The sequence below is a fragment of the Carcharhinus amblyrhynchos genome, chromosome 11 (genome assembly GCF_965287045.1).
Source record: "Carcharhinus amblyrhynchos chromosome 11, sCarAmb.v2.hapA, whole genome shotgun sequence".
NCBI lineage: Eukaryota > Metazoa > Chordata > Chondrichthyes > Carcharhiniformes > Carcharhinidae > Carcharhinus > Carcharhinus amblyrhynchos.
Window position 1 is genome coordinate 93,539,169 of NC_137334.1, and position 27,633 is coordinate 93,566,801.

Sequence of the window (27,633 nt, forward strand, 5' to 3'; positions counted from 1 at the left end):
TCCTTTCTTACTGCCATGTGTTCCTTCACTGTAATTCACTTCCACTATTTTGCTTTCCCTTAATCTAAAGCTCTCACACTGTTGTTTATAAACACTTTATAGGACTATGTGCCTCCCACATTTCAAACCTCTTACTGTCTTATGTTTTTGCACTCTAACCTCACCTGATGCTGTGTATTTCCTCACTATAGTACCTTATATAATGCGGCATATTTTCTTCCCTTTAATGCTGTTGCTTTCTTCCTTCACTGTATCCCCTTCATGCTGTTGTGTGCCTTTCTTCACTCTCTCTTACACTTTCCTTGAAGTGCAGATTTTTTGGCCTTCTCTCATTTCTGCTTTATGTTCTTTGGCCCGACCCTGTTCTGACTCAGTAACTGTGTGTTTGGTGTGACACATGTTCATTTGGGTTTCTGTATGTCTGATCACTAAACAAGGCGTGGAGAGTTTCTCTCTGCTTTACATTAGTGGGTCAGCTATGGTACTTCTGTGTCTGCATTGTACGAGTAAAAGGAATTTGTTTTTGAAATGAGCATACCTGTTCAATTAGAAATTAGGCTCCCACCTGTGGTACTCAATTAAGATAGAAAATCTTTGAACATAGGATGAAAAGCTCTGTTCTTGAAAGCTAGTGAGTTGGCCAAGAATTGCTCGCATGTGTGTTCCATGTTCAGGACTCTGCAGCAAAATATGTAGCTCCAAATAGACTCAAATCGTGTAGAGAAGCAGAGAAAACTTCAGGAATTGCAGGCATTGATCCTCTTACTAATGCAAAACATGGTCTTTTGTGAAATGTTCTAGTGAAAGGCCGTTGACCCGAAATGTTAGCTCTGTTTCCCTCTTTATGGATGCTGCCAGACCTGCTGAGTATTTCCAGAATTTTCTATTTGTATTTCAGATCTCCAGCACCCATAGTATCTTGTTTTTGTCTGTAGACCACATTGGGACTAATGCTTATCTATTTGATTAATATAATTGGGAATTCTAGGAACTGTAGAATGTTTGTTTCGGAAACAGATGTGTTTGCCATCTATCCAGCTGGTTCCCATCACGCTCACTCGTTTCGTTGTCTGCCACCATTTCCCACTGGATGTGACAGGACTGAAGAGCTTTGATCGGATTCATTGGTCATGAGATCATTCAGCTCTTACAAGCTGCTTCTGCTGTTAGCATGCATGTAGTCCTACATTGTGACTTCACCAGGGTGTGGCTTCATTTTTAGGTATTCCTGGAGCTGTCCTTTGCACGTTCTCTTGAACTCCTTTATTGAACAAGGGTTGATCTTCTGACTTGATGGTAGTGGTTTATTGAGCGATGTGTAGTGCCATGAGTTTAGAGATTGTGGCTGAATGCAGCACAATTCTGCTGCTGATGGCCCAGAATAACTGATGAATGCCCAGCTTTGAGCTGTTACCCCTATCCTGATTTCATCCCATTTAGCTCAGCACTAGTGCCAAACAACAGAATGGGCATTACCTTCAGTGTAAAGACAGGACCTCATCCACACATCAACCCTGTGGTGGTCACTTCTACCAATAGGATGGCTAGATGCATCTGTGACAGGTAAAATAGTGAGAATGAGGTCAAGTAGGTTTTCCTGTCTTCTTGGTTCCCTCACGCCCTGCTGTCCTTCAGGAGTCAGACTAGTAATCATGCTACTGAGACCTTCTTGGCGATGGACTTTTGAAGTTTTTCAGCCAGAGTGCATTCTGTGCTCCTTCCAAATGGTGTTCAATGTGGAGCGGTACTGAGTCATCAGCATGCAGATGGAGAAACTTGAATTCAGTGAAAATACGGAATTAAAAATCTAGTGATGACCATGAAACTTTTTGTTGCAAAAACCCATCTGGTTCACTAATATCATTTAGGGAAGGAAATCCTTACCAAGTATGGCCTACACGTGACTCCAGACTCACAGCAATGTGGTTGACTCTTGAATGTCCTCTGAAAGAGTCTCGGAAGCCACATTCAGTTCAAGGGCAATTAGGGATGGGCAAGAAATGATGAGGTCTTGTGGTGCAGTGGGTAGTGTCACTGCATCTGAGCCAGAAGTTCTGTGTTTGAGACGCGCCTCAGGACTTGATGGCCATGGAAGGTTCGTTCATAATGTGACCAAACAGGTTGAGTGTCAATCTGCAAGTCCTTACAATGACTGGAGTAAAAGTGGATAAGACTCCCGGTCAGCCATGTTTGATGCAGATTCGCATCCCTCAAGCTAAAAGCCTCTGGCGACCTACTCCAGGAACAGCTAGTTATGGAAACAGACGAAAGGCTGATTGAGTGTATCACTAGGTGCGTGAAGAGAATTGGAACTGGAACTGAAAAGAGAATTGGAATTGACCTTGCCAGTTACACCCACATTATAGAATCATAGGATCCTGACAGTGCAGAAGGAGGTCATTTGGCCGTTGAATTTGAACCGACTCTGACAGAGCATCTTACCCAGGCCCACCTCCTGCCTCATCACCGTACCCCACAAAACTACCCCTAATACCCCCAACCTACACTTTTTTTGAGACACTAGGGGCAACTTAGTGTGGCCAATCCACCTAACCGACACATCTTTGGACTGTGGGAGGAAACTGGAGCACCTGGAGAAAACCCACACATATACAAGAACATACAAGCTCCACACGGACAGTGACCCAAGGCAGGAATCGAACCCGGGTCCCTGGTTCTGTGAGGCAGAAATGCCAACCATTATGGTGTTCCATTTTACAAAAAATTTTTAAAAGTAAGCAAGAGGTTTCCTTGCCCACATTTGACCTGATGCTATGAGATGCCATGTGTCCAGAGTCAATATTGAGGACTCCCAGGGCAATTCTCTCCTGATTGTTATATCACTGTGCTGGCACATCTGATGGGTCTGTCCTGCAAGTGGGAAAGGACGTAATCAGGGATAGTGATGATGCAGTGTGGACCAAAAGGTCTAATTTGATGAGCACAGATATATCAGCCTGTTATTTGATAGTGTGTGGGACAGCTCTAATTTTGGCACAAGTCCTCACGTTAGTAAATTGTTGCTTCAGTGTCAAGTGGGCAATCTCACTTTATCCTTTCTCAACTTAGCTGTTTGACTTTGATATGACTGAGTGGCTTGCTGGACCTCTTAACAGGGCAGTTAAGGCTCAACTATATCAGGTCTGGAGTCACATGTGGGCCAGACCAAGTAGGGGTGGAGGATTTCCATCCCTACGGTCATGAGTGAACCAGATGGATTTTTATGTCAAACTGCTTGTTTGAAGGATACCGTTGCTGAGATTAGAAATACAGCTGTTTCTTTTTAGGGGACAATTCTGGAATTTTCCTCTTCTGCATGTTACACCTACTCACTGTGCTAAATGTGTACAATGGTTGCAGTTTCACCAGTTAAAACCTCCTGCCTTGGATAGGAATAAAGGAAACTTTTGTACAAGAGACCCTTGACAGTAGAGTGGAAGTACCTCATGCAGGGAGCTAGTTCAGACTTCAAATAAAAGGCAGCAGATGCAGTCTGTGACCGCTTTTGCTTTGGCCTTTTTAGAATTTTTGAAATATTAATTACAAATATCTAATCTTTCTCCCCTCTGCCTAACAGGATGATCCAGAGCTCATTTATAGACATGGAGAATATGTTTGAACTCTTCAGGGAAGAACAGGAGGTAGGTAGCGCAACTGTTTTAATTTTGGTTTATGTGAAAACAGAAGTGCAACTGTGAATGAGCTGGGAAAGATTTGGGAAGTTTCTCTGTACTTCTGCAATCCTGACCCATTGGAAATGCCCAGTTCTCTTTGCTCCATCAATGGCATCAATGTGCCTTCAGCCAGCTAGATCCTAAGATCTTGAATAATCTCTGAGCCTCTTTGCCTCTCCACCTTTCTTTCCCCCTTTTAAGACACTAGTTAAAACTTGAGGTCTGACAGGAGACAGCATAGTATTAACGATTTGAGTCTGGATGACCCTTTGTCAGACCTGAAGACAGGTAGAAAATAGGCCGCAATTTATATCTTTTGGGTGATTGTGTGGGCGGGGAGGGGGGGTATTGACAAAGTTGTCATAGACAAGAAGACACAGGGAATGTAAATTGTAAAGACCCATTTATCCCTTTTTTCTGCTTCCTGTTAGCAAATCAATTCTCTATCTTTGCTCCTCCATCCATGCTCTTGTTTTGCATAGTAGCCTTTCATGTGGCACCTTGTCAAATGCCTTCTGGAAATCAATTTTGCAGTACATTAACAGGTTCCCCTTTATCTATGTTGCGTGTTACTTTTTCAAAGAATTCCAATAAATTAGTCAAACATGATTTACCTTTCACAAAACTATGTTGACTCTACTTGATGGTATTGAACTTTTCTATAACCTCCTTCATAACAGATTCCAGCAATTTCCCTTTGACAGATGCAAAGCTCGTAGGCCTGTAGATTTCTGCTTTGTGCTTCTTTTCTTTCTGGATTAGAGGAATCATATTCACTATTTTCCAATCTGATTTGTTCTTTTCCTAAATCTAGTGGCGATCCAAGTACTAGTTTCTGCCTTTATCACCCTTTCAGGCAATGAGTGCAGATCTCCATCACTCTCTTGGCGAAAGTTCTTTAAATCTCCTCTAACTTTCCAATGTTGTTATGGTCCCCTCAGTCAAAAGGAATAAGACCTTCTCTCTTTCTGTGATATATTTATAAAAATAGAGAAACTGAGTTTTGAAAAAGAGTCATATTGGGCTGCCAGACCTCCTGAGATTTTCCCATGCTTTTGGTTCTTACCTTTAGACCATTTTTTTCTCAAGTTATGCTCTTGCACTTTGTGTATTTATAAATATGTCTTTGGGTTTTCCTTAATTTTACTTATCCTTTCTTTGCTTTCCTAATTTTTTTTTGAATTTCACCTCTGCTCTTTTTATGCTTCTCTTGTTTTTCTACAGTATTGAGCCCTTGGTATGTGTCATAAGCTTCCCTCTTTTATTCAATCCTTTAAGCCCTTTGACTTCCGGGGGTTCTGGATTTGTTGCTCCGACTAATTTTCTTTCAGGGGCTGTATTTGCTCTGATCCGTCAACAACTAACATTTTCTTGAATGCTTCCCATTGATTTGACATGGATTTATCTTTGAAGTATCTGTTTCCAGTCAACTGGCTAAATCACACATCATCTTAGAAAAATTAGCCTTTCCCCAGTTGCAGACTTATGTTCCTTGTCTACTTTTGTAATTTTCTGTTCTGGTACTCAGTAACAGCCATGCACTAAGTGTGCCGTTTCTATAAAAAGCTGTGAACTAATGTTCCAGTGTTCTGCTGATCAAAGGGGCGGCATGGTGCACAGCGGTTAGTACTGCTGACTCACAGTGCCAGGGGCCCGGGTTCAATTCCCGGCTTGAGTCACTGTCTGTGTGGAGACTGCACGTTCTCCTCGTTTCTGCATGGGTTTCCTCCAGGTGCCCTGGTTTTCTCCCACAGTCTGAAAGATGTGCTAGTTAGGTGCATTGGCCATACTAAATTCTCCCTCAGTATACCCGAACAGGTGCTGGAGTGTGGCGACTAGGGGATTTTCACAGTAATTTCATTGCAATGTTAATGTAAGCCTACTTGTGACTAATAAATAAACTTTTACTTTAAGATAACCAAGCAGATCCACATTTGAATATATTAGCTCTTTGACCTGTAGGAATTTGTAACATAGTAGTTGTTGACATTGCCCAGTTTTCCCAACTTTGTTTTTGCCATGGCTTTATTTGAAGCTATGCCTGTTACTCAATGACTGTTATACTTAAAATCCTGTTGCTGAAATGCAAAGAGATTCAAAATGAGAACTTGCTGCAAGTGTTGACTGAATCTGTAGTGGAGAGTCAGGAGTTCCAATGCACGTATTACAAACCAAAGGTCAATGCCAGTGTTTTCTACTTGACACGATCCTCCTCCCAATCTGTATAATTCATTTCCATGTGTTAGTGACTTACTGATTGTCACCATACTCTGAGTAAAGAAGACTCTCCTGAATTTCCCATTGGATTTATCACTGATTATCTTATGTTTATGGGTTCTCCTCTATGTACCCTATCAAACCTCATCATAATTATAAAGACCTTTATCAGGTCAACTTTCACACTTTTTTTCTAGAAAGAAAACTTCAGACTTTTTTTTTAATTTGATCACAGTATGGTATAGCTACTGTGATTGACCAAGTATCCATGGGGATTTTCCCAGCTGTCATCACTTACATCAATATTCCCCTCCTTATTCAGTTTTTCGGGCTTTTTGTTCCCAGAGCCTTATAAATGTCATTAAACCTTTGGGGAGGGAACTAGTGGGGGTAATTTTCTAATCGCGATACCCCAGGAGAGCTCTTGCCTCTCCCAAGAGCACAGTGGAAATTTGAGTTTTCTGACTGTTGACTTCCTGAATCCAGGGGAGGCGGTGGTATTGTCACTAGACTAGTAACCCAGAGATCCAGGTAATGCCCTGGGGACCCAGGTTCGAATGCAGATGGTGAAATTTGAATTCAGTAAAAAGTTGGAATTAAAAGTCTAACGAGGACCATGAAACCATTGTTGTAACAATCCATCTAGTTCACTAATGTCCTTTTGGGAGGGAAATCGCCGTCCTTACCCGGTGTAGCCTACGTAAGATTCCAGATCCACAGCAGTGTATTTGACTCTCAAATGCCCTCTGAAATGGAGGGTAGTTAAGGATGGCTAATAAATGATAGGCCAGTCAGCAACACCCACATCCCGCAAACTGAATAAATTTTTAAAAAAAGTCCCACTGCTCATTTTTGGTGAGGGGGCCTCCCATAAGGAGAAAGAAATCTGAAAATTATCCCTTCAGGTTCCATCCACAGGTAGGGAGGAAATTTGGGACATTTTGATGAGTATGGGTCAGAAGAAATGTTGGCAGAAGCCTTTGTTTAAACTTCTCAGCTGGCTTATGCTACAGAATAAGGAGTCTTACAACACCAGGTTAAAGTCCAACAGGTTTATTTGATAGTAAACACCACAAGCTTTCAGAATGTTGTTCCTTCGTCAGGTGAGTGGAAAATTCTGATCAGAAACAGGGCATACAAAGACACATAGTTTACATAATACTGATTAGAATGCAAGACTTTACAGCTAATCTGCTATTCAAGTCTTAAAGGTACAGACAATTTGAGTGGAAAGAGCATTAAGCATAGGTTAAAGAAATGTGTATTGTCTCCAGACAGGACAGTAAGTGAGATGTTGCAAGTTCAGGCAAGTCATGGGGGTTACAGATGGTGTGACATGAACCCAAGATCCCGGTCGAGGCCGTCCTCACGTGCGAAACTTGGCTATCAGTCTCTGCTCAGCAACTCTGCACTGTCGTGTGTTGCGAAGGCCGCCTTGGAGAACGTTTACCCGAATATCAGAGGTCAAATGCCCATGGCTGCTGAAGTGTTCCCCAACAGGGAGAGAACAGGCTTGCCTGGTGATTGTCGAGCGGTGTTCAATCATCCGTTGTCGTAGCATTTGCATGGTCTCCCCAATGTACCATGCTTCGGGACATCCTTTCCTGCAGCATATTAGGTAGACAACATTGGCCAAGTTGCAGGAGTATGTGCCATGTACCTATGAGTGGTGTTCTCACATGAAATGATGTCATCCATGTCGATGATCCGGCATGTCTTGCAGAGGTTGCTGTGGCAGGGTTTTGTGATCAGAACTTTACACTGACCTGACGAAGGAACAGCGTTTCAAAAGCTTGTGGCATTTACTATCAGATGAACCTGTTGGACTTTAACCCGGTGTTGTGACTTCTTACTGTGTTTTCCCCAGTCCAATGCCGGCATCTCCACATCATGCATACTACAGAACACAGAGAAAATAAACACCAACTGAAAATGATCATTCTTTTTTCTGCAGATAACTGATAACATCAATGCAGCAGATTTAGTCTTCAAAGTTGGAAAGGTGGAATTTGATGACGTTTATTTCAGTTATATCGACGGGTAAGTTAAAGTTGGGTGTGAATGATGGCATGGAGCAGCAGGTATTGGACAAGGCCATTAGAAGAAATGTAGGAGTTTATCTTATCGGGATCATTGCTATACTAAGTAGATAAGTTGTGTTGTAGTCTCGGGAAGGAGACATTGACCTCTGAGGGAGTTCAGTGTAGATTTACCAGAATGACACTGGGGTTAAATTATGAAGTTTTGCCTTATACTCCTTTGAACTTGAGATGGGGTGATCTCATCAAGATGTTTAAAATGTATCAAGGGTTCATAGGACGGATACAGGGAAACTATTTCCTGTGTTAGGAGAATCTAGAACGGGGCGACACAATCTTACAGCTAAAGCTTGGCCATTCAGCAGTGAAATTAGGAAGCACGTTTTTTTTACTTGCAGGCTGGGAAAACCTGAACTGAGTATGTGGCTGCCTTCAAGGCTAAAAGCAAGAGATGAGGAGAAGTGACAGGTGAATGGGGTTGCAATGTCAACAGGGATTTAATTGAATGCTGGAACAGGCTCAACGAATCGAATAGCCTTCTGATTGTAACTACAATGTCTTGGCTGGGACTGAAACTTTAATTTCCTTCACTTAATATCAGATTTGTATTCCCTTTTTATGACCTCAAACCTCACATTCTGAGCTGTCTGGATTTTGCCTCTGCTGCTTGTTGTGCAAAGCAATTTGCAACTCCGTGCATATACAAACAGACAAAAATGGTGAGTAGGAAATAAACCATCTGGTCCATCAATTCTACTCGGGATGCTTGGAGCGTTTCTACAGACACTCCCCAACCCGCACAGCTGTGTAATCTGAGAGAAGCAAAGGAAATGGCAAAAAATACAAAATAAATAAGGGAAAGAAAATAAAATATTTTTATCTTACTGGGCAAAATCAGGTATGAATATCACATTGACGATGTCAAAAACATATTGGAGCAGGAGTAGGGCCCTTTGAGCTTGCTCCTTCACTCAGCCATGGCTCTACTCCATTTGTCTCTATATCTCTTAATTTCCTTAGCACCCAAAACACTCATTTTTTAAATATACTCAACAATTGAGCATCCACAGCTTTCTGCAATAGAGAATTTCAAAGATTCACAACTATCAGTGAAAAATTTCTCCTCATCTCAATCTTAAATGGCCGACTCCTATCTGAACCTCTGAGCCCTGATTCTTGGCTCTTCAGGGGAAACAGCCTTCCACCATCTACCTTTCAACAAACAGCCCAGTACCTCCTTGACTGAATGTAATTTTAGCACCAACCACCACCTTCAGCAGTCACCCAGGATTGAAGATGACTTTCTTGCACACCAGTTTAATGAGTTCTGAAATGGCTGGTAGGCCCGATGAGTGATCTTCAAACACTGCCTATTAGCTGGTGCTGGAAGGGTTGGATAAGTAGAGATTTATGCACTCCCTTAGCTGCCGCGACTTCTCTGCAGGTTCCTGACAAAGTCTCTGTGTCTGGTCCACTCCCAAATGACTTGTCCGTTTTGGTCAGTCACAAGCCATGAATCTTCCATGAATCGATGAGAATGTTTAAGCTCTTTGTGGATGCCTTGAGAACATCCCGAAAATATTTCCACTGTGCTCCTGGGAGTGTCCTGCCGCAATCGGGTTGAGTGGACTGGTTGTTTTAGAAAGCTGGTGTCAGGCATATGAGCAACATGTCCCACCCAGCGGAACTGGTTTTGAGCAATTAGCATCTTGATGTTGGGCTGATTGGCTTGGGAGCAGATGTTTCCGCTGGCCCACCTTTCTTGCTGCTGCATTTGAAGTTCCTGCTGATGGGTACTTCTCCAGTGTTTTGAGGTGTTGCTGACTGTTGTCCTTGTATCTGATGTGTATAAGAGTACAGTCGCCACACTCCTGCATCCCTTCGGGTACACCGAGGGAGAATTTAACATAGCCAATGGACTTAACCAGTATATCTTTCAGACTGTGAGGGGAAACTGGAACGCCTGGAGGAAATCCACGCAGATGCAGGGAGAACGTGCAAACTCCACACAGTGAGTCAACCCAGGAATTGAACCCAGGTTCTTGGCTCTGTGAAGCAGCAGTGCTAACCACTGTGCCACTGTCTAGATGTTACTAAGTCCATGAGTTAATTAGGGTGCTTCAAATTGCTTAAATGGCTGAAGGCTAAGAAAGAAGTGGCCAGGGTTTCTCATCCCTGACCTTTATCTTTACTGTGGTGTATCGATGTGGTCTGTTAAGACCAGGATTGAGACTAGCCCCGATTCCTTCCGTGATCAAATGACCTGTTCTAGGCACACACCTGAAGAATGGTGGCATGGATAAAGTACATTAGGGCTTCTGGAACGTGCGCAACAAGAGGAGAAATAGGAGCAGGAGTGTGACCCCGTTGAGCCTACTCTGCCATTCAGTATGATCATGGCAGATCTTAGGCTTCAACTCCAATTTCACACCTGCTCTCCATTCCCCGAGAGATGAAAAATCCATCCATTCCACCCTTAAGTGTATTCAACAAAAAGTCAATGATTAAAGTTAACACCTCATGAAGAGTGGGTGGAAAATGAGCAGCAAATAAAACTACATTGCATGTGGTTGAGTGTCTGCCGACTCTGTTTCCTGTGTTTCACTTTAGAACTGTAGCCAAATGCATCAAATTAAATGGTGTCTGCTCCAGATGTAAATGTGGCCCTGATTTGTTTTCTTCTAAAGCCATTCAGCTGATCAAATTGAAATGCAAATGAGTAAGTGTGTTTGTCTAAGTAATTCTGTACCTTAGCTGCTGTCAGCATCTTGATAGCGAGTCCTGCAAACAAAATGAAACCAGGACAATCAACTCATGCTCAAATAATTTTCTTGATATACACTCAGGATTTTAGAGACTCAAACTGCTTGCATTTGTTCTCTTTCTTCATCTTGCCTTTGTGTTGTGATTTTATTTTTAAAGTCATTCTTTAGAAACAACACTAACAACTTGCATTTAGACTTCAGATTTAGTTTAGCCAAAGACTCAAAGCCCTTCACCAGAGGGGAATCAGTCTAAATTTGATACAGAGCCATGTAGAGACATTAGGGCAAATGACTAAAAGCTTGGTCAAAAGTTGGCCTTGAGGAACAACTTAAAGGAGGAGAGTGAGAGAAAGAGGTAGAGAGATTTAAAGAGGGAATTCCCAGAGTCTAAGATCCAGACAGCTAACGCACAGCTTCCAGTTGTGGAACGAAGGAAATTAGTTGCAGTAGAAGCAGGAATTAGAGAAACACCCAGATCTTGGAGAAGTATAGGGCCGTTGAAGATTTACAGATCTGGCAATGAACCTCCTTTGACTGCTGAGGCCCTACTTTCTGGAATTTAAAGTTTTTAAAGTTTATTTGTTAGTCACAAGTAACGTTTACATTAACACCGCAATGAAGCTACAGTGAAATTTCCCGAGTCGCCACTCCCTGACACCTGTTCAGGTCTATGCACTGAGCCTTTCAGACTGTATGGGAGGAAATCGGAGCACCCAGAGGAAACCCACGCAGATGCAGAGAGAACGTGCAAACTCCACACAGATAGTGACCCGAGCCTGGAATCGAATCCAGGTCCCTGATGCTGAGGCAGCAGTGCTAATCAGAGTGCCACCGTGCTGCCCCTCCCTAATTCCCTCCATAAATCTGTCTGCCTCTATATCTTAAAATAAAGTTAAAGTTTATTTATCAGTCACAAGTAAGGCTTACATTAACACTGTAATGAAGTTATTGTGAAATTCCCATAGTCGCTGCACTTGGTACCTGTTCGGCCAACACACCTAACCAGCACGTTTTTCAGACTGGGAGGAGACCTACGCAGACGTGGGGAGAACATGCAAAGTCCGCACAGATAGTGAGCCAAGCCAGGAGTCGAACCTGGGTCCCTGGCACTGAGGCAGCAGTGCTAACCACTGTGTCACCTCTCCCTTACCTTTGCGCCAGATTTTCACCATGATAGAGAGCCTCACTATCATGGCAAAAATAGTGGAACCATCCCACCCAGACCACAGCACTTCCCATTTTTGCAGGAATGGAGGTTGGGCGGATTCCACACTTGTGCGTTTTACAGGAGCGGCTGACCATTTAACCATCAGTTTCCTTCACTGTAGTCTGATTTTGATAGCCCAGGTGGGCGGAATCCAAGGTGTGCAAAGTAGATAGCAGAATTCTCGAAGGGCGGAGTGGCCCACCACTCCTTCTATGTTCTATGTTTATAGACCGGTTAAGAATTTGGCCTGTTTCTTTGTATAGCCACGAGATCCATTTGGAAAAGTCGGCTACCCCAGTGCAGCTGTTGAATTTGTTTTAAAAATATATTCACAATGACGCAAAACCATCGACCACAAATTCAAGCCATCTCCTCTTAACCCAAGGGAGGAGGAGGGCATGGAGGCTCCTTGTCTCATGGGGCAATTATTCCTGCTCCTACTGACTCAGTCAACCAGGCCAGAAAGAACTTTGTGTGAGTGTGCCATGCCCATGTTCCTTCACACAAAGTGCTATGTGCTCTTCTCTCACACAAAGGGACTAAAGCAACCAGCTACCGTGAGCAGCTGGATGCCAGGGGGAGGGAAAAGTTAGGAGGAAGAGGCTTTTGCCCAGGAAGGAAGAGGAGAAGAGACAGGACAACCAGATACTGCTACTCTGTTGGAAGGATATACAAACCTAGGACGTCCTACCTCAATGTAATGGAGAACTAGTGCCGAAGGCGACTGAAGCTAAACTCTGAGGTAGTGACAGACATATAGTCTAGCATCAACTCGAACCACAATCCATACTCTACTGGTGATTGTAAAGCTAACCATTACTTTCAACTTCTGTACTTCAGCATCTTTACAGAAATCATCAGGAGATCTGTCTGGTATATCCCAGTCACAACGAGGCTGTAATAAATGCTCTGTTTGCTCATGTGGGGATCACCTTCGTTCCCCTATAGATTTGATGTCTCTTGTTAATTGATGGGCTTCCCTCAGGTGAGTGGTTTTATTGGTTGAATGTGGCCATAAAGGCCCTAACTCAACATGCAAACATCTTTGTCAACTGGAACTCCTTCTACTCAGTCAGTGTACAGGAGGCTTGTGACCACAACAAGACCTTTCTTCATGGCATTCCCAACTCCCTCAGCCATTTCAGCCACCAATGCAAATCTATGGTTGGCTGCTAGGGGCAGGGACTAACCCTTAAGAACTTAGGTAATGACCCCCCTTCAGGAGCCCACAAGTAGTGACAGAGCACAGCCACAACAGCAGCCATGTTATCATCAGGAGTAACATCGAGCAGACAGTTGGCATGTTAAAGGTGTGCCTCAGGTGGTTTGGTCACTGAGATGAAGCTCTCTGTTATGTGCTCCAGCAAGGATATTAAGCATGTAGTGGTGTGGTGCATGCTATACAATACTGTACCTTGGAGGGCAGTGGAATCCTCAACCTCGGATGGTCTACCTTTCCTAATCCTATTGACACAAATTTTGTTTTGTTATTTTTCTCTTACAGTAGAGAAATCTTGCATGGCATTTCATTCACTGTTCCACCTGGACACACGGTGGCCCTGGTAAGTAGGTTTACTGCAATGTGTTAGCAACATGTCACCAAACTTGGTTCAATAGATATACATGACTTCAACACCATAAGAATGAAATCAGATTGTGGCAAATGATCAGGAATCCAATTCTCACCAAGGTGAAGCATCTGGATAATTTTCTCCTCTATGAACAGTATGCTTTGTCTGTTTAGCACACAAGAAACAATACTTTTCATTGTATAGTAATACATGTGACAAAAAATCAAATTTCTCCTAGCAACCCAAATCATGTTCATGGATCAACAATTATTCATCTTTGGTTGCCTAGTCAGTACCCATTGTTGAATACACCAACACCACTTGTGCTACAATGATTCAAAGAGAAGACCCATCAGTATTTTCCCTGGATAACGATGGATGAGCAATGCATGCGGTCTTGCCAGAAGAGTGAAATGACCTGACATTGAGTTGGTGTTATGACCCAGACCAGTTTATTTAAAAGATGGATACTGTTGTCCAGACACTGCATTGTCTGCGCCCCCCACCCCCGCCACCTTCCCATCCTCGCAGTTAGTCTTTCATTGCCAAATGGACTTGTTACTTTCATCTTTTGAGCGCACTATTTTCCTTCTAAGAGTTGATGTGAGGTTTTTTTTGAGAATTGGGGTGTAAGTTTGATTGACATGGGATAAAAAAAACATGCCATTTATGTACATTGGAAGAGGTTGAAACAAATATTTTAAATCAGAAGGACAAGCCAGTGGGTCCCTGAAAGTCTATGAAAACTTTTTGTTCTGCAGTGAACATCTTTCACATCTCTCAACTGTGTAACTGCACATGTTTATAGCCGCTCAGTCCATCGGTTTGATAGCTCTGTTACTTGTATTTTGCTCTAGGTTGGGCCCTCTGGGTCTGGAAAAAGCACCATAATCCGACTGTTGTTCCGATTTTATGACGTCAAGGGAGGCTGCATTAAAATCGATGGCCAAGACATCTCAAAGGTAAAAGCAGATACTTTAGTCCAGAAGAAAGCCAAGAGCTTTGATCAACTTATAACATTGAGACTGAAACTATGTATTTCCCAAATAGGACGAGTGTCTGTCTGCTCTTCCAGAGAGCAGAACGCTCATTTGCCTTAAGCAGGACTGTCACTGTAGGGAACTAAAAGGGAAGATAGTGGAACAGAGAATGAATGCGAGTGAGAAGACAGAAGAGAGGAGTGAGGAAAAAAAATGGGTGAAATAGAACAGAGAGAGCAAATGGGCAAGAAGAAAGACGGGAAAGAGAAGGAAAGGAAATTGGTGAAAAAAGGGTAGCAAGCATGAAATATAACTGTGGGAAAAGGGTAGAAGAAGAAAGTACGTGAGTAGAGAGAATCGGAGGATAGAGGAAATACAGATGAGAGTGAGGAGATCACACGTGGCATTGGATAAGCCATCGTGAAAAGCAGTGGAATCAGACTGTGTGTGTTAATGGAGTAGCATCACCAGCAGTTCCTTTCTAAGATCCTTCAAATACATTGCAAGAGATGTGTTTAACTGCAGTGTTCTCTTTCAAGCCAGAGTGCCCAGCATTGAGGCACTAATCACTCAAAACCAGCTCTGCGGGGCAGGACATGTCTTTTGCATGCCCTACACCAGCCTCCCAAAGCAACTGCTCTACTTGAAACTCAGTCCTGGCAGGATAGTAGAAACTCTTCAGGGATGTATTCAAAGCATTCCTGAAGAGGTCAAACATTTTTGCTGACTCATGGGAGTTCTTGGCTTGTGACCAAAATGGAAATGTTCATTTAGGAAAGGCATCAAGCCACTTTGGGAACATGCTGAAACAAACCTGAGACTTCGGAGAGAGTGTACAAACTTCCAAGCATCAGCTGCCCCACATGTAGACTGTGCATTGTATTGATCAGCTAATTAGGAAATGCCCTTATTCCTTTAAAGGTGTTCTATCATTTATGTGAAACATATAGGGTGCAATTTTCCCATCACGGGAATTGTAGCGGATGGGACGTGACATGACCATGCAAAGGTCCGTTGACCTCAGGCGGGATTTTCCAGTCTTGGAGCAAGCGCGGTGAGAAAATCCCATGCATTGTCTCTCCTGCAGCATTCCATATCTCAGTAAGAATTCTTAGTGAAATGTCAGGGGGAAAAAGTTGTTCCAGTGCTTTTGCCAAGATTTCGAACTCTCAATAACTGGTACTTGCAAAACACCTCTGGTTCTACAATTGTGAGACGTGGGATTGGGAATTGAGTGTGTGCCTTCAACCCTATAAACAAACAGGAACAGAGGCAATGAGTTACAAACTTGTCGGGCACTTCTTTTTCATTTCCTGCCCTTCTCCTCTATATGTGTTTCAGCTTCCAGCTCATTTACACAAATTGATAGCAGCAACAATGTGATCAGATGCTTTGAAACCTAGATCCATAGAATCCCTATAGTGCAGAAGGAAGCCACTGGGCCCATCGAGTCTGCATTGACTCTCTGGAAGAACATCTTACCCAGGCCCACCTCCAGCCTATGGGTTTATCATGTCCAATACACCTAACCTGCAAATCTTTGGAGTGTGGGAGGAAACTGGAACACCTGGAGGAAACCCATGCAGACATGGGGAGAATGTGCAGACTCCACACAAACAGTCATCCAAGACAGGAATTGAACCTGGGTCCCTGGTGCTGTGAGGCAGCAGTGCTAACCACTGTGCTACCCAGACATCTCGAGCCTCAACCAGTTAAATGAACTGCTAGTTCCATATTATGTACTCCACCCAACCTAACAAAAGCAGCTTCCATTGTTCAAATATAAAGAATTGAATCAAACTTTGCTTACAAGTTGGGTAACCTGACCGCCTGAAGGGCAGGACAGCAGTAAGCAGTCATGTCTCACATTTGGAACATTTGCTTCATTCATCTAACCAAAGTCTATAATAAAAGGTGCGGCCGAATAATTGTTTTATGTCCTTTCTATCATGTGGCAGCGATCAAGGATTTGACATGCCAGTGGCTTCCAGTAAATAAGCTGTGCATAAGTAGTGATATGTACCTTGGTCAAACCCATGATGTTTACAACACAGGAATTATAACACAAGAAATTGGTTATTCATCATGAGTCACATCATTTAACCTTCAGCTGAGCAAATATTAAATAGAACATAGAACACTACAGCACAAACAGGCCCTTCGGCCCACAAGTTGCGCCGATCACATCAACACCTACCAACCTACAGACCTATCTATAACCCTCAATCTCATTAAACCTCATATACTCATCCAGAAGTCTTTTAAAAGACCCCAGCGAGTTCGCCTCCACCACCACTGACGGCAGCCGATTCCATTCACTCACCACCCTCTGAGTGAAAAACTTACCCCTAACATCACTTCTGAACTTCCCTCCCCGCACCTTAAATCTGTGTCCTCTCGTAGCAACCATTTCAACCCGGGGAAATAGCCTCTGAGAGTCCACCCTATCTATTCCTCTCAACATTTTGTAAACTTCTATCAGGTCGCCTCTCAACCTTCGTCTCTCCAGGGAGAAGAGTCCCAGCTCCCTCAACCTAACTTCATAAGGCATGCCTCCCAGTCCAGGCAACATCCTTGTAAATCTCCTCTGTACCCTTTCAATAGCTTCTACATCTTTCCTATAGTGAGGCGACCAGAACTGCGCACAATACTCTAAATGAGGCCTGACAAGGGTCTTATAAAGTTGCAGCATTACCTCCCGACTCCTAAACTCAATCCCTCGATTAATGAAGGCCAGTACACCATATGCCTTCTTGACCAGCTCCTCCACCTGCGAGGCCGATTTAAGAGTCCTGTGGACCCGGACCCCAAGATCCTTCTGCTCTTCAACACTACTCAGACTTCTACCTTCTTATTCAATCAAAATGTAAGAATAGCAGTAAGACATATGACATCTCAAGTCTGCTCCACCATTTAGTAAAATCATGGGTTGCCTACTGTTGGAACTGCATTTTCCGGCTCTATTCCCATTTACCTCCATCCACTTCTCTATTTCTGGTTGTTAACTTAGGTCCTGAATTTCACTGTTGGGTTAGATCTTGTGATTCACAGAGTTGGGATAATTCCTGGCTCCACTAACCTGACCCAGAAAAATGTGTCCTGGAGGATCGGAAATTCATTCAGAGGGATGTGGGTGGAAGAAGGAGGAGGGACAGTGGGTGAAATTGGGAGTCATGGCAATTGGCCCCAGAAAGAGTTCGGAGGCAGGCTGTGGGAGGCCTGTCTTGGTGCTTCAGCACTTTGTCAGAGTTTTCAAAAAAATGAATAAAACAATAAACAACCCTCACCCCACTCCCCACAAATGCCCCATAGCCCATCATACCCTTTACTATCCCCTGTGGTTCTTTATAGCCCCTATGCCAACTCATGCCCCTCTACCCACATAGTCCTTTTATACTCCCTGTGTCAACTTAATGCCAACTCATGCCAACTTCATGCATTCTGCCACTCTTTGCACTTACACCTTCCTTAGCAACCATGGGCAGACCTCAAGGCCCATGCTGAGATTTAAAAGATCTTAAGTGTTGATGGATTCACTCCATCCAAAAGAAAACACACTCTTTGATTTAAAAAAAAACATTCACTACATTTAATTTCTTTCAATCCCTTATGAAAAGAAACATTTGTGTTCATAGTTCCACTTCAAAGGGTTTATAAACACTGGTGCTATCAGTCAAACCGTGAACTGATATGCAATCCGCTGTGATAATGGTAGGTTGTGATATCAATCATGCAGCACCAATCCTGTTATAATAGTTCTCAGGCTTATGTCAACAGACAGAGGGAAATCGTAAGCACTGACGTCTTTTTTTAACATTTGCAGTTTCTCCTAATATTTAAAGTGAAGGACGTTTAAATACCTTAGCATTTCCAATGAGTTTGTATACTTTCTACACACATACATATCTACTTTTAATAATCCCTCACAGCATCTCATCTTTCCCAAAGGGTACCTGACCCCTCTCCAAATATGTCCTGGGGCCATATCCAAAAGAGTACCCTCCCTCTCCAAAGAATGGCTGTGCTCTGCAGAGAACTGCAGCAGCTTTAGACCTTCTTCACCCTAACTGACTGAGGCCACTGCACTTTGCCCCCATTTCCCTCCCCTGCAAAAATGGTGAAGGCTACATTTCGGGATGGGACTTCTGAATGTGGGCCACCTCTGCCATCTTTGCTAACATCAAGAGCCTTGTTACCTGCACGAAAATTCTCACCATAGTTTCAGCCGTAGCCACTAATCCTAGAAGTGAATTCCAGAGTCTCTCAACTCTGGGAAAATGTTTTAAATCTCTTGTATTTAATCTGTAATTAATGGTACTGTAATCATCTGAAGCCTTCTTGAAAACCCCGATTCAACCTGCCTCCACCACGCTTCCAGGCAGTGCATCCTAGACCTGAACCATTCGCTGTGTGAGAGCTTTTTTCTCACATCACGTTTGGTTCTTTTGCAAATCACTTTAAATCTGCAATTGTTCGTCCTCGATCCTTTCAGCAGTAGGAACAATCTTTCCAGCCTGCTCATGATTTTGAACACTTCTTTCAAATCTCTTCTCAGCCACCTTCTTTCCAAGGAGAATAATCTCAGCCTCTCCAATTTATCCTCATAACTGAAGTTTCTCAGCCCTGGGACCATTCTTGCTGAATCTTTCTAACATGTTCTGTTTTTATTTCAGACTCCTGGCAGTATTTTGTTTCAATCTTATGGTTCTTATCGACCAGTCTTAACCACACTTTTTCTTCTTCGCCTTAGTGTCCAGCTGTTTTGTCATCCAGAGATCTCTGGATGCGTTTGCCCCGCTTTTCCACTTCATGGCAATATATCTTGTTTTACTGAACTGTGTCTCCTCTAAAAGTCAGCCCATTATTCAGATATGCCTATGCCTGCCAGCCTGTGATTCTAATCGAGTCGGGCCAGATCCATTCTCATCCCGTTTGAGGTTGGTTTTCCCCTCAGTTGTAACCCATAATTTTCTTGTTGTTTTCGGTAACCAATCTAAACCTTGTGTTACCCGATCACTGTCCTCTAAATATTCTTCAACTGACAACTGATCCACTTGGCACATCTCATTCACAAAAACTAGGTCTAAACTTCACATTGGACCGGAAACTGTTCCAGACCACACTCTATCCACTTCCAAATACTCTGGAAAACTGCCCATAACTCCTACTCTCTATCATCTCCCATCTGAACACTTTTTCCTAATTATAATAATAATAGTATGTAGGGGAGGTGATGGCCTAGTAGTATTATCACTAGACTATTAATCCAAAAATGTTCTGGGGACCCGAGATTCCTGCTACGATAGATGATTGAATTTGAATTCAATTTTTTTAAAAAACCAAAAATTTACTCATGACCATGAAACTATTGTCAATTGTCAGAAAAACCCATTTGGTTCACTAATGTCCTTTCGGGACAGAAATCTGCCGCCCTTACCTGGTCTGGCCTACATGTGACTCCAGACCTTTAACTGCCCTCTGAGGGCAACTAGGGATGGGCAATAAATGCTAGCCAGGCAGCATTGCCTTTGTCCCACAAATGAATTTTTTAAAAATCCTGTGAGGTCCCTTTAAACAAATTTCAGTAAAGTCTACATGCACTATCGTTTCCATTCACCACCCTCAAAGATTTCTGTGCGGCTGCATAATAATTTCTAGTAAAACCAGTATCCTTTTTGAAATGTGTGCCGGCTACTTCCAGCTATTTGATCTTTAACTAGACACATGGCAATTTCATTTTAATTAAATACTCTATAATTTCATCTCGCACAGATGTTAAACTAACATTCCTTTAATTACCCGGATTAGCTCCTGCTCTCTTTGTAATAGTGGTTATTCCATTGGCCACTCTCCAGTCCTCAAGGCACACTTTAACATGTAATAGACTCTGAAATAGAAGTACTACCTCTGGACCTGAGAATCTGCCCTTATTTTCCTGAACCTGTCTAAAATGTTCCTTTTTATCCTTTTCCAGATGAGAGTTCCAGTTCACCACCTCCACAATGTACTCTTTATTAAAGATCAATGCAAAGTTTAAATATTTCTGCTAATTTTTGAGCATCTGTAAAATGGTTATTTGCTAGACGTAAGGCTCTCATCTCACTTTTAATAACTCACCACCATCTGCTGACATTGTGAAACACTTTGCAGATATTTTTAATGGATGGAATTTTCCTAAGGTTTGTCAGATCTCTGGTTCAGACTGAAAACCAGTGTGTATCTCTTCAGAAGCACAGCCAAGTTTACATTCTAAATCTTCTGGCAGTCCGTGCGCAGAGTATGGGGAGGTGGAGTGCACTGTCGTTCTGGTGGGGTGAGGCCTGATAGAGCCAGCAAGGCCGGTTCCACCGAGATCGTGGCACCATCTTCAAAGGGTGCTGTGATGTGTGCTGAAAATATAGTCCCTGCCACCTCCGTCCCTTCCCGCTACAGCCCCACTTGGAGATGTAGAGTCAGAAACCCACCTGCCAAGCATCTGGGTGATACTTCCACCCCTCCTACCCACTCCCTTCCCTCAACACCACCACAGTAGCAGTGTCAGGAGGCAGTGCCAGGGCACTGTCTGTCTGGGCATGTGCCTCACCACCCAGGAGCTGTACTTAACTGTGCGTCCCCGGGCGTGGTCATCATGACTGGTTTTTGTTTTTGAAAAGCAGTAGTGACTAGTGATGACGTGTCATCATGCTGGCTGGTTGGGATGATCTGTTGAGGGTGGAAGCAGCAGTGTTAAGCTGCTAATGATGTTAAAATATATTATATACTATTCAGGTCCACAGCCTTCCGGGATGCGAAGCTGATCATGTCATTGGAAGGGGAAAGTCAGGAAGATCGCAATTCAGAAATAGTTCACAGTTAGAGTGGCCGCCAATATTTCTGAAATGCTGTCCTCCTACCCAAAACTTTTGACATCATCTTTGTTGTATGCTACATGAGCGGCCGCGTAGCAGAATGGTTAGCACTGCTGCTTCATAGCACCAGGAACCTGGATTCAATTCCCCGCTTGGGTCACTGTCTGGTATGGAGTTTGCACATTCTCCTCGTGTATATGTGTGTTCCCTCCGGGTCCTTCAGTTTCCTTCCACAGTCTGAAAGACATGCTGGTTAGATGTGTTGACCCGAACAGGCGCCAGACTGTGGCAACAAGGGGAATTTCACTGTAACTTAATTGCAGTGTTAAAGTAAGCCTTACTTGTGACTAATAAATAAACTTTAATCTCAATTGTGATCTGCCATTCAAAGCTCTAATTTAGAAAGAATTTGACATCAAATTTAATTGTGCACTCAAAACTATTTTCAATGCCCTCCAAGCCACTCAATGGGCTCAGCAACCTGCATTCGATAAGTACAAGAAAATTAATTACTTTAATAATATCCAAATTTATTCAGTTTTTCATTTATCCCCAAAGGATCATTCCACTATAACAGTATATGCTTCACCAAATCCCTATTCGTTCTTTGTTCTTTTTAGTCTCAGGGTCTATACTTACCTCTCAGACCCCAGATATCAGTGTCTAAATTTTCAACTCTTCCCGGTCTCATGGTCTACACTATCTCCACCCATCCCTGGGCTCAGGGTGTGAGCTCTGGAGTCAAAAGCCGACATTGTGGGAAAAGTGGTCCATGATTTTCCCTGAATCTTATGACCATAGCTCATAGAATCCTACAGTGCAGAAGGAGGCCATTCGGCCCATTGAGTCTGCACCTACCACAATCTCATACAGGCTCTATCCCTGTAACCCTATGCATTTACTCTAGCTAGTCCTCTGACACTAAGGGGCAATTTAGCATGGCCAACCCACCTAACCCGCGCGTATTTGGATTGTGGGAGCAAACCACAGCACCCAGAAGAAACCCAAACAGGCACCGAGAGAACATGCAGACTCTACAAAGACAATGAAGCAAGCCAGAAATTGAACCTGGGTCCCTAGTGCTGTGAGGCAGCAGTGCTAACCACTGTGCCACCATGCCAACCAAATTCTGCCTTATTTTAGTTAATACTACCTGAAAAATTTGACTTTTGAAAGTTTGACAGCAAAGAGGGAGTAAAATTTCTTCAGGGTCGAGGTTTTGAGTGATGAGAAAGAAAATTGCTCTGGAGGTGGGAGTTGATGGGGAAGGAACAGCTGCAATCCGAGTGGGAAGGGTTGGGTGCACCAAGTGGATGATTGGAATGGCAGTGGAGAGGGTGAGCAGTTTTTCATGGGCACGATTTATTTGTTGTAAAGAAAAGCATGAATGTATCCTTTTAAGACAATGTCCGTTTTTTCTAAAGTTAACTCAGTTTTATAATGTTTGAAGCTGGCAAGATTCAGAAATTCTATATTCATTTTTTGTGTCTGAATGCTGAAGTGATGTCGCTAATCACAAATATTTGACTGTTTCAATTGATGACATTGATATCAGTTACAAAACTTATAATGCTAAATGATTAGTTACATGTCAGTGCCTTGCATTGTCATGTATGATAATATCACACAGACTTTGACTTGCTTCTTGTCATACTTTTGCTAACATCAGCTAGAGCAAACCAGAGTTAAATACATATGGGGAGACTTGAGCTTGTCTGTACAGACTCAGCAGCCACCTGTGTGTGCGCATGCATGTGCACATACACCTGTGTGATAGGGTGGAACACAGCAGTCAAGGAGTTGATTTGGTAATTGGGGTCTATGTGGGGTTGGGGGTTTTCTTGTTTACTTAGTGGGAGTGTAGATGATAATGTAAACTGCACCAATGTTTGATGTCCAGACAAGAACGAAACAGCAGCTTGTGGATGAATGTGCTGATCTGTTCCTGTCCCCAGATGTTTATGCATTTGGAATCACAGGAAGTCCTGATCTGAGTGGTGAACTCTGCATTCAATCCCTTTATTTGTTTAGCCTTTGGATAAAAGGCCCCCACATGTGTAGCTGGAGTGACTTTGGTGTTTTTAATGTTGGGACCATTTAATGTGCTTCCAAACCTCAGAGGCATTTTCTCTTTGATTAAGCCTGACTTTTTGAGCCTTACAACATGCACTTAATTAACTAAAGCTAACACCTCACAGTGAAAGCATCTTGCTGCCAGTCATACCACTCCCTGGTAATCTAAATGAATCAAATATTCTGAAGCCTTCTATCTGAGCTGCACTGTACCCATGATTTATCATAGAATCATACAGCACAGAAGGAGATGGTTCAGCCCACCATGCTTTGACTGACTATAAAGGTGGTATCTGTTAATCTGAGTCCCCTATTTCAACCAGTTTGTCATTGTTATCCCCTTCATGTATCTAATTCCCTTTTAAGAGTTACAGCTGAATCTGCTTCCAATACCTTTGCAGTCAATGCATTTTAGATCAAAGTAACTCACTGTGTAATAAAAAAAATCTCCATGTCCCTTCTCACCTTTTGCCAATTATCTTTCCATCTCTGGTTATCGACTCTTCCACCACTGAAAATCATTTCTCTCCACTCCATAAAACCCCTTCATAATTGTCGACACTCCTGTTAAATTGCCCCTTAACCTCTCTGTTCTCAGAACAATCTCAGCTTCCCCAGCCTCTCCATGTAACTAAAATCCCTTATCCCTGGCATCATTCTAGCAAATCCCTTTTACACTTTCTCCAGTGCTTTGCTACCCTTCCAGCAACAAAGTGCCAAATAAAACCATTGTTGTATTTCAGCCGCCAAAAGCTTGGTCTAAAGCAACTGCAATTGTTAGATCTGGAGATTCCCACCCCTTTTTTTGGATAGTGTGATGGATTGTGTTACCATTTCCCAATAGGACTGGTTTGGGAAGAACCCATGTTGTTCTGTGTGCTGATCAATGCTATCCTCCAATAGGGTAAAGAAACTAACATCTGTCTTGTTAGAACAAAGAAAGCTTGCCAACTCTTTCAGCAGAATTGGGGGATGAGGGAAGGGAGTCAATTGTAGCCCTCCCCTGCACCCACTTTTCCACCTGTATACCGGAGTTCAGATTGAAATATCAAAACATTAGAGGGCTTCAGAGGGTAGATACTAAGCAACTGTTTTCCCTTGCTAGAGAATGTAGAGTTGGGGTCAGAGTCTCAGGATAAGATGCTCAGCCAGTTAGAACTGAGATGAGGAGAAATCCTGTCACTCTGAGGGTAGTGAATCTTCAGGATTCTCTATCCTAAAGCGTGATGAATTCTCAGTCACTGAGGATATTCAAATCTGAGAACTATTGATGTTTGGCACAACTTGAAACAAGCAGTAGGACAGGAATGTGGAGTTAAGACAAAAGATCAACCATGATGAAAGCAAATTACTGCAGATGCTGGAATCTGAAACCAAAAGAGAAAACGCTGGGAGAACCTCAGCAGGTCTGACAGCATCTGTAAGGAGAGAAAAGAGCTGACATTTTGAGTCCAGATGACCAGCTTTGACAAAGGGTCATCTAGACTCGAAATGTCAGCTCTTTTCTGTCCTTTATAGATCATGATGTGGAGATGCTGGCGTTGGATTGGGGTAAACACAGTAAGAAGTCTGACAATACCAGGTTTAAGTCTAACTGATTTATTCCAGTTGGGCTTAAACCTGGTGTTGTCAGACTTCTTACTTTATAGATCAATCATGAAGTGACCCTAAACACAATCCTGAGCCTACTGCTTAAGTTATTAACAGCTGTGATTCAAAATACAGTAGGATATGTACAGAGGGTGAAGCATGAGACCAGAATCCACTAGAGTCTGTAATTTATTGAGCGTGGGATTATTGTTTGATGTTAACCTGAGGTAAGAAACAAAAGACGATTGAATTTTTAAAAATGTATTCATGTGATTTGGGCATTACTGGTTAAGCCAGCATTCATTGCTCAACCCTAACCTCCCTTGAGAAGGTGGTGTTGAGCTACCACCTTGACCCACAGTAGTCCGTATGGCGTAGGCACACCCACAGTGCTGTTAGGGAGGAAGTTCCAGGGTTTTGACCCAGTGACAATGAAGGAACGGTATCATGTTTGGTTTGCATTGACAGCCAGTCCAGTAGTGCCTGGGGAAAACGGAGCTGCTTCTTTTTCTAACTGTTGGGATTTCATGCTTTTTGATCAATCAGATCTTATAAAGGATGTATTGCCATTTTCTCAGAAATTTAATCATGTGGATAGATGGAGAGGATTGCTATGTTAATGATGAGATGGGTACAGACTCTCCTTGTGTTTCTCCCAATCGCACTGAGATTCTTTCCAGGATTAAAGACAAATCAATGCAGGACTGTGTTGTGTGAAATTGTTTTCTACAGTGTTGCCGAAACATCAATCATTTTTCAAATTGGGAGACCAAAACTACGCAGTACTCCAGATGTGGTCTCACCAAAGCCCTGCCTTTGAGGAAACCTTTCCGCTTAAAGATCTTATCCCTCCACACCAGAGGCATTCAGAGCACTGTGGCACAATGGTTATTACTGCTGCCTCACGGGGCCAGAGGCCTGGGTTCAATTCCTGGCTTGGGTCACTGCATGGAATCTGTATGCTCCCCCCCCCATTGTCTGAGTGGATTTCCTCCGGTGCTCTGGTTTCCTCCCACTGTCTGAGCTGGTTAGTTGCATTGGCCATGCTAAATTCTCCCTCTGTGTACCCGAACAGGTGCCAAAGTGTGGCCCTTTTCATAGTGGCTTCATTGCAGTGTTAATGTAAGCCTACTTGTGACACTAATAAATAAAGTTTAAACTTGCGTATCTGACTATAGAAAAGACCTTTAAAAGAGTATAAGGGATCTATGACTTAATAAAAAGAGGCACACACTCATTCAGTCCCAGCTGAAGCACTGCATCCAGTCCTCAGTGCCACACCTATAGAGAGCATATTAAGGTTTTAGAAGATGTAGAGCTCTCAGATATGTGGAGAAATTGCAGTGACAATGCAAGCCTACTTGTGATAAATAAATAACAGGGCAGTCACCCTGTGGGATGTCTGAAAAGCAAACCCTGTCATGTTTGTTTGCATGCCCCCGGGAGGGTGGACAGGGTTCCTTCATTCAAAGATGTTCAGTGCCTGATTGAGGCACCCGACATTGGATAGGTAGTGAGGGCCCACACCCTGTCCTTGCTGTTGAGCTCCCACCTTCTACTCCAGTCCTGAAACTCTTTTCTTCACCTTAAACAGCCGTGGCCGGGGTCCCTCAGTGATCTGCAATCTCCCGCTGCTTGCACTGCAGGCAGCTGCCACTATTCCCACTAGTACTGTCCGGAATGGGCAGCTGCTGGCTTCTGATTGGTCAGCAGCTTTTGGAATGTGGAATTTCTGACTCTGGGGTCCTGGATCCCGAGGAAGACCCACCGCAGGCCATTTAAGTTCCTTTTTAGCACTTAATTCCAGCAGATGTTCCCCGTAGGAGGTGACATGGGCCATTTCCACCAGTTCTCAAAATCCTCACTCCTCCTTTAAATCTTAGAATCCCTACAGTGCAGAAAGAGGCCATTTGACCCATCAAATCTGCGCTGACAATAATCCCACCAAGGCCCACACATTTACGCTGATAATCCCCAGTCACTTAGGGGCAATTTATCACAGCCAATCAACCTAACCAGTATATCTTTGGAATACGGAAGGAAACCCGAGCAAACTCACGCAAACACTGGGAGAATGTGAAAACTCCGCACAGTAACCCGAGGCTGGAATTGAACTGGGATCCCTGGTGCTATGAGGCAGCAGTACAACCACTGTGCCACCCTTTATTTGTCTTCCCCTTCCTGATTTGACTGTAATTCTGTAATAATGTCTGCACCTGTCAGAAGTGGAACAGTGATGGTAGTTACATCTTTCAATAACTTTAATAATTCTACCAAATTGTGGCATTGATTTTTCTACTTGGATTTGAAATTGGTGCCTTATTATTGGAGAGCACTGATACACTTCTGCAACCACTGAAGATAATATTGTGGTGGAGGAGGAAGGGATTATTGCTCTAGCTCTCTGCAGATGTTTAATTGTTTGCTTATGTTAGGTTGTGTTTCATTAGTGTTTCAGTTTTTTTTAATGTTTTAAAAAAATGTGGGTTTATTTATTGGGAGATGAAAGGCCAGTAGGAATGTGAGCTTTAGTTGGTGCTGTGAAACTTTTTTCTTTCTCCCCTTTTGAAAGGCTTTTCTGAAGGAAAGGTTTACTATCTGGTGTCTGTTACCGTAGCTGTGGACTTGAAAGGAGACAAACAGGCACAAACAATTTTGAATTTCCTGAT

General features: G+C 43.1%; 1 protein-coding gene across 1 annotated transcript in view; it reads left to right on the forward strand.

The window, feature by feature from the left end:
- abcb6a (ATP binding cassette subfamily B member 6 (LAN blood group) a) overlaps nucleotides 1-27,633 on the forward strand; it is a 166,591-nt gene that overhangs the window by 77,793 nt on the left and 61,165 nt on the right. Inside the window, exons 12-15 of the mRNA XM_080199589.1 lie at nucleotides 3,578-3,641; nucleotides 7,846-7,931; nucleotides 13,407-13,464; nucleotides 14,331-14,435. Coding sequence (XP_080055715.1) covers nucleotides 3,578-3,641; nucleotides 7,846-7,931; nucleotides 13,407-13,464; nucleotides 14,331-14,435 — 313 coding nt within the window. The remainder of the gene's footprint in view (nucleotides 1-3,577; nucleotides 3,642-7,845; nucleotides 7,932-13,406; nucleotides 13,465-14,330; nucleotides 14,436-27,633) is intronic.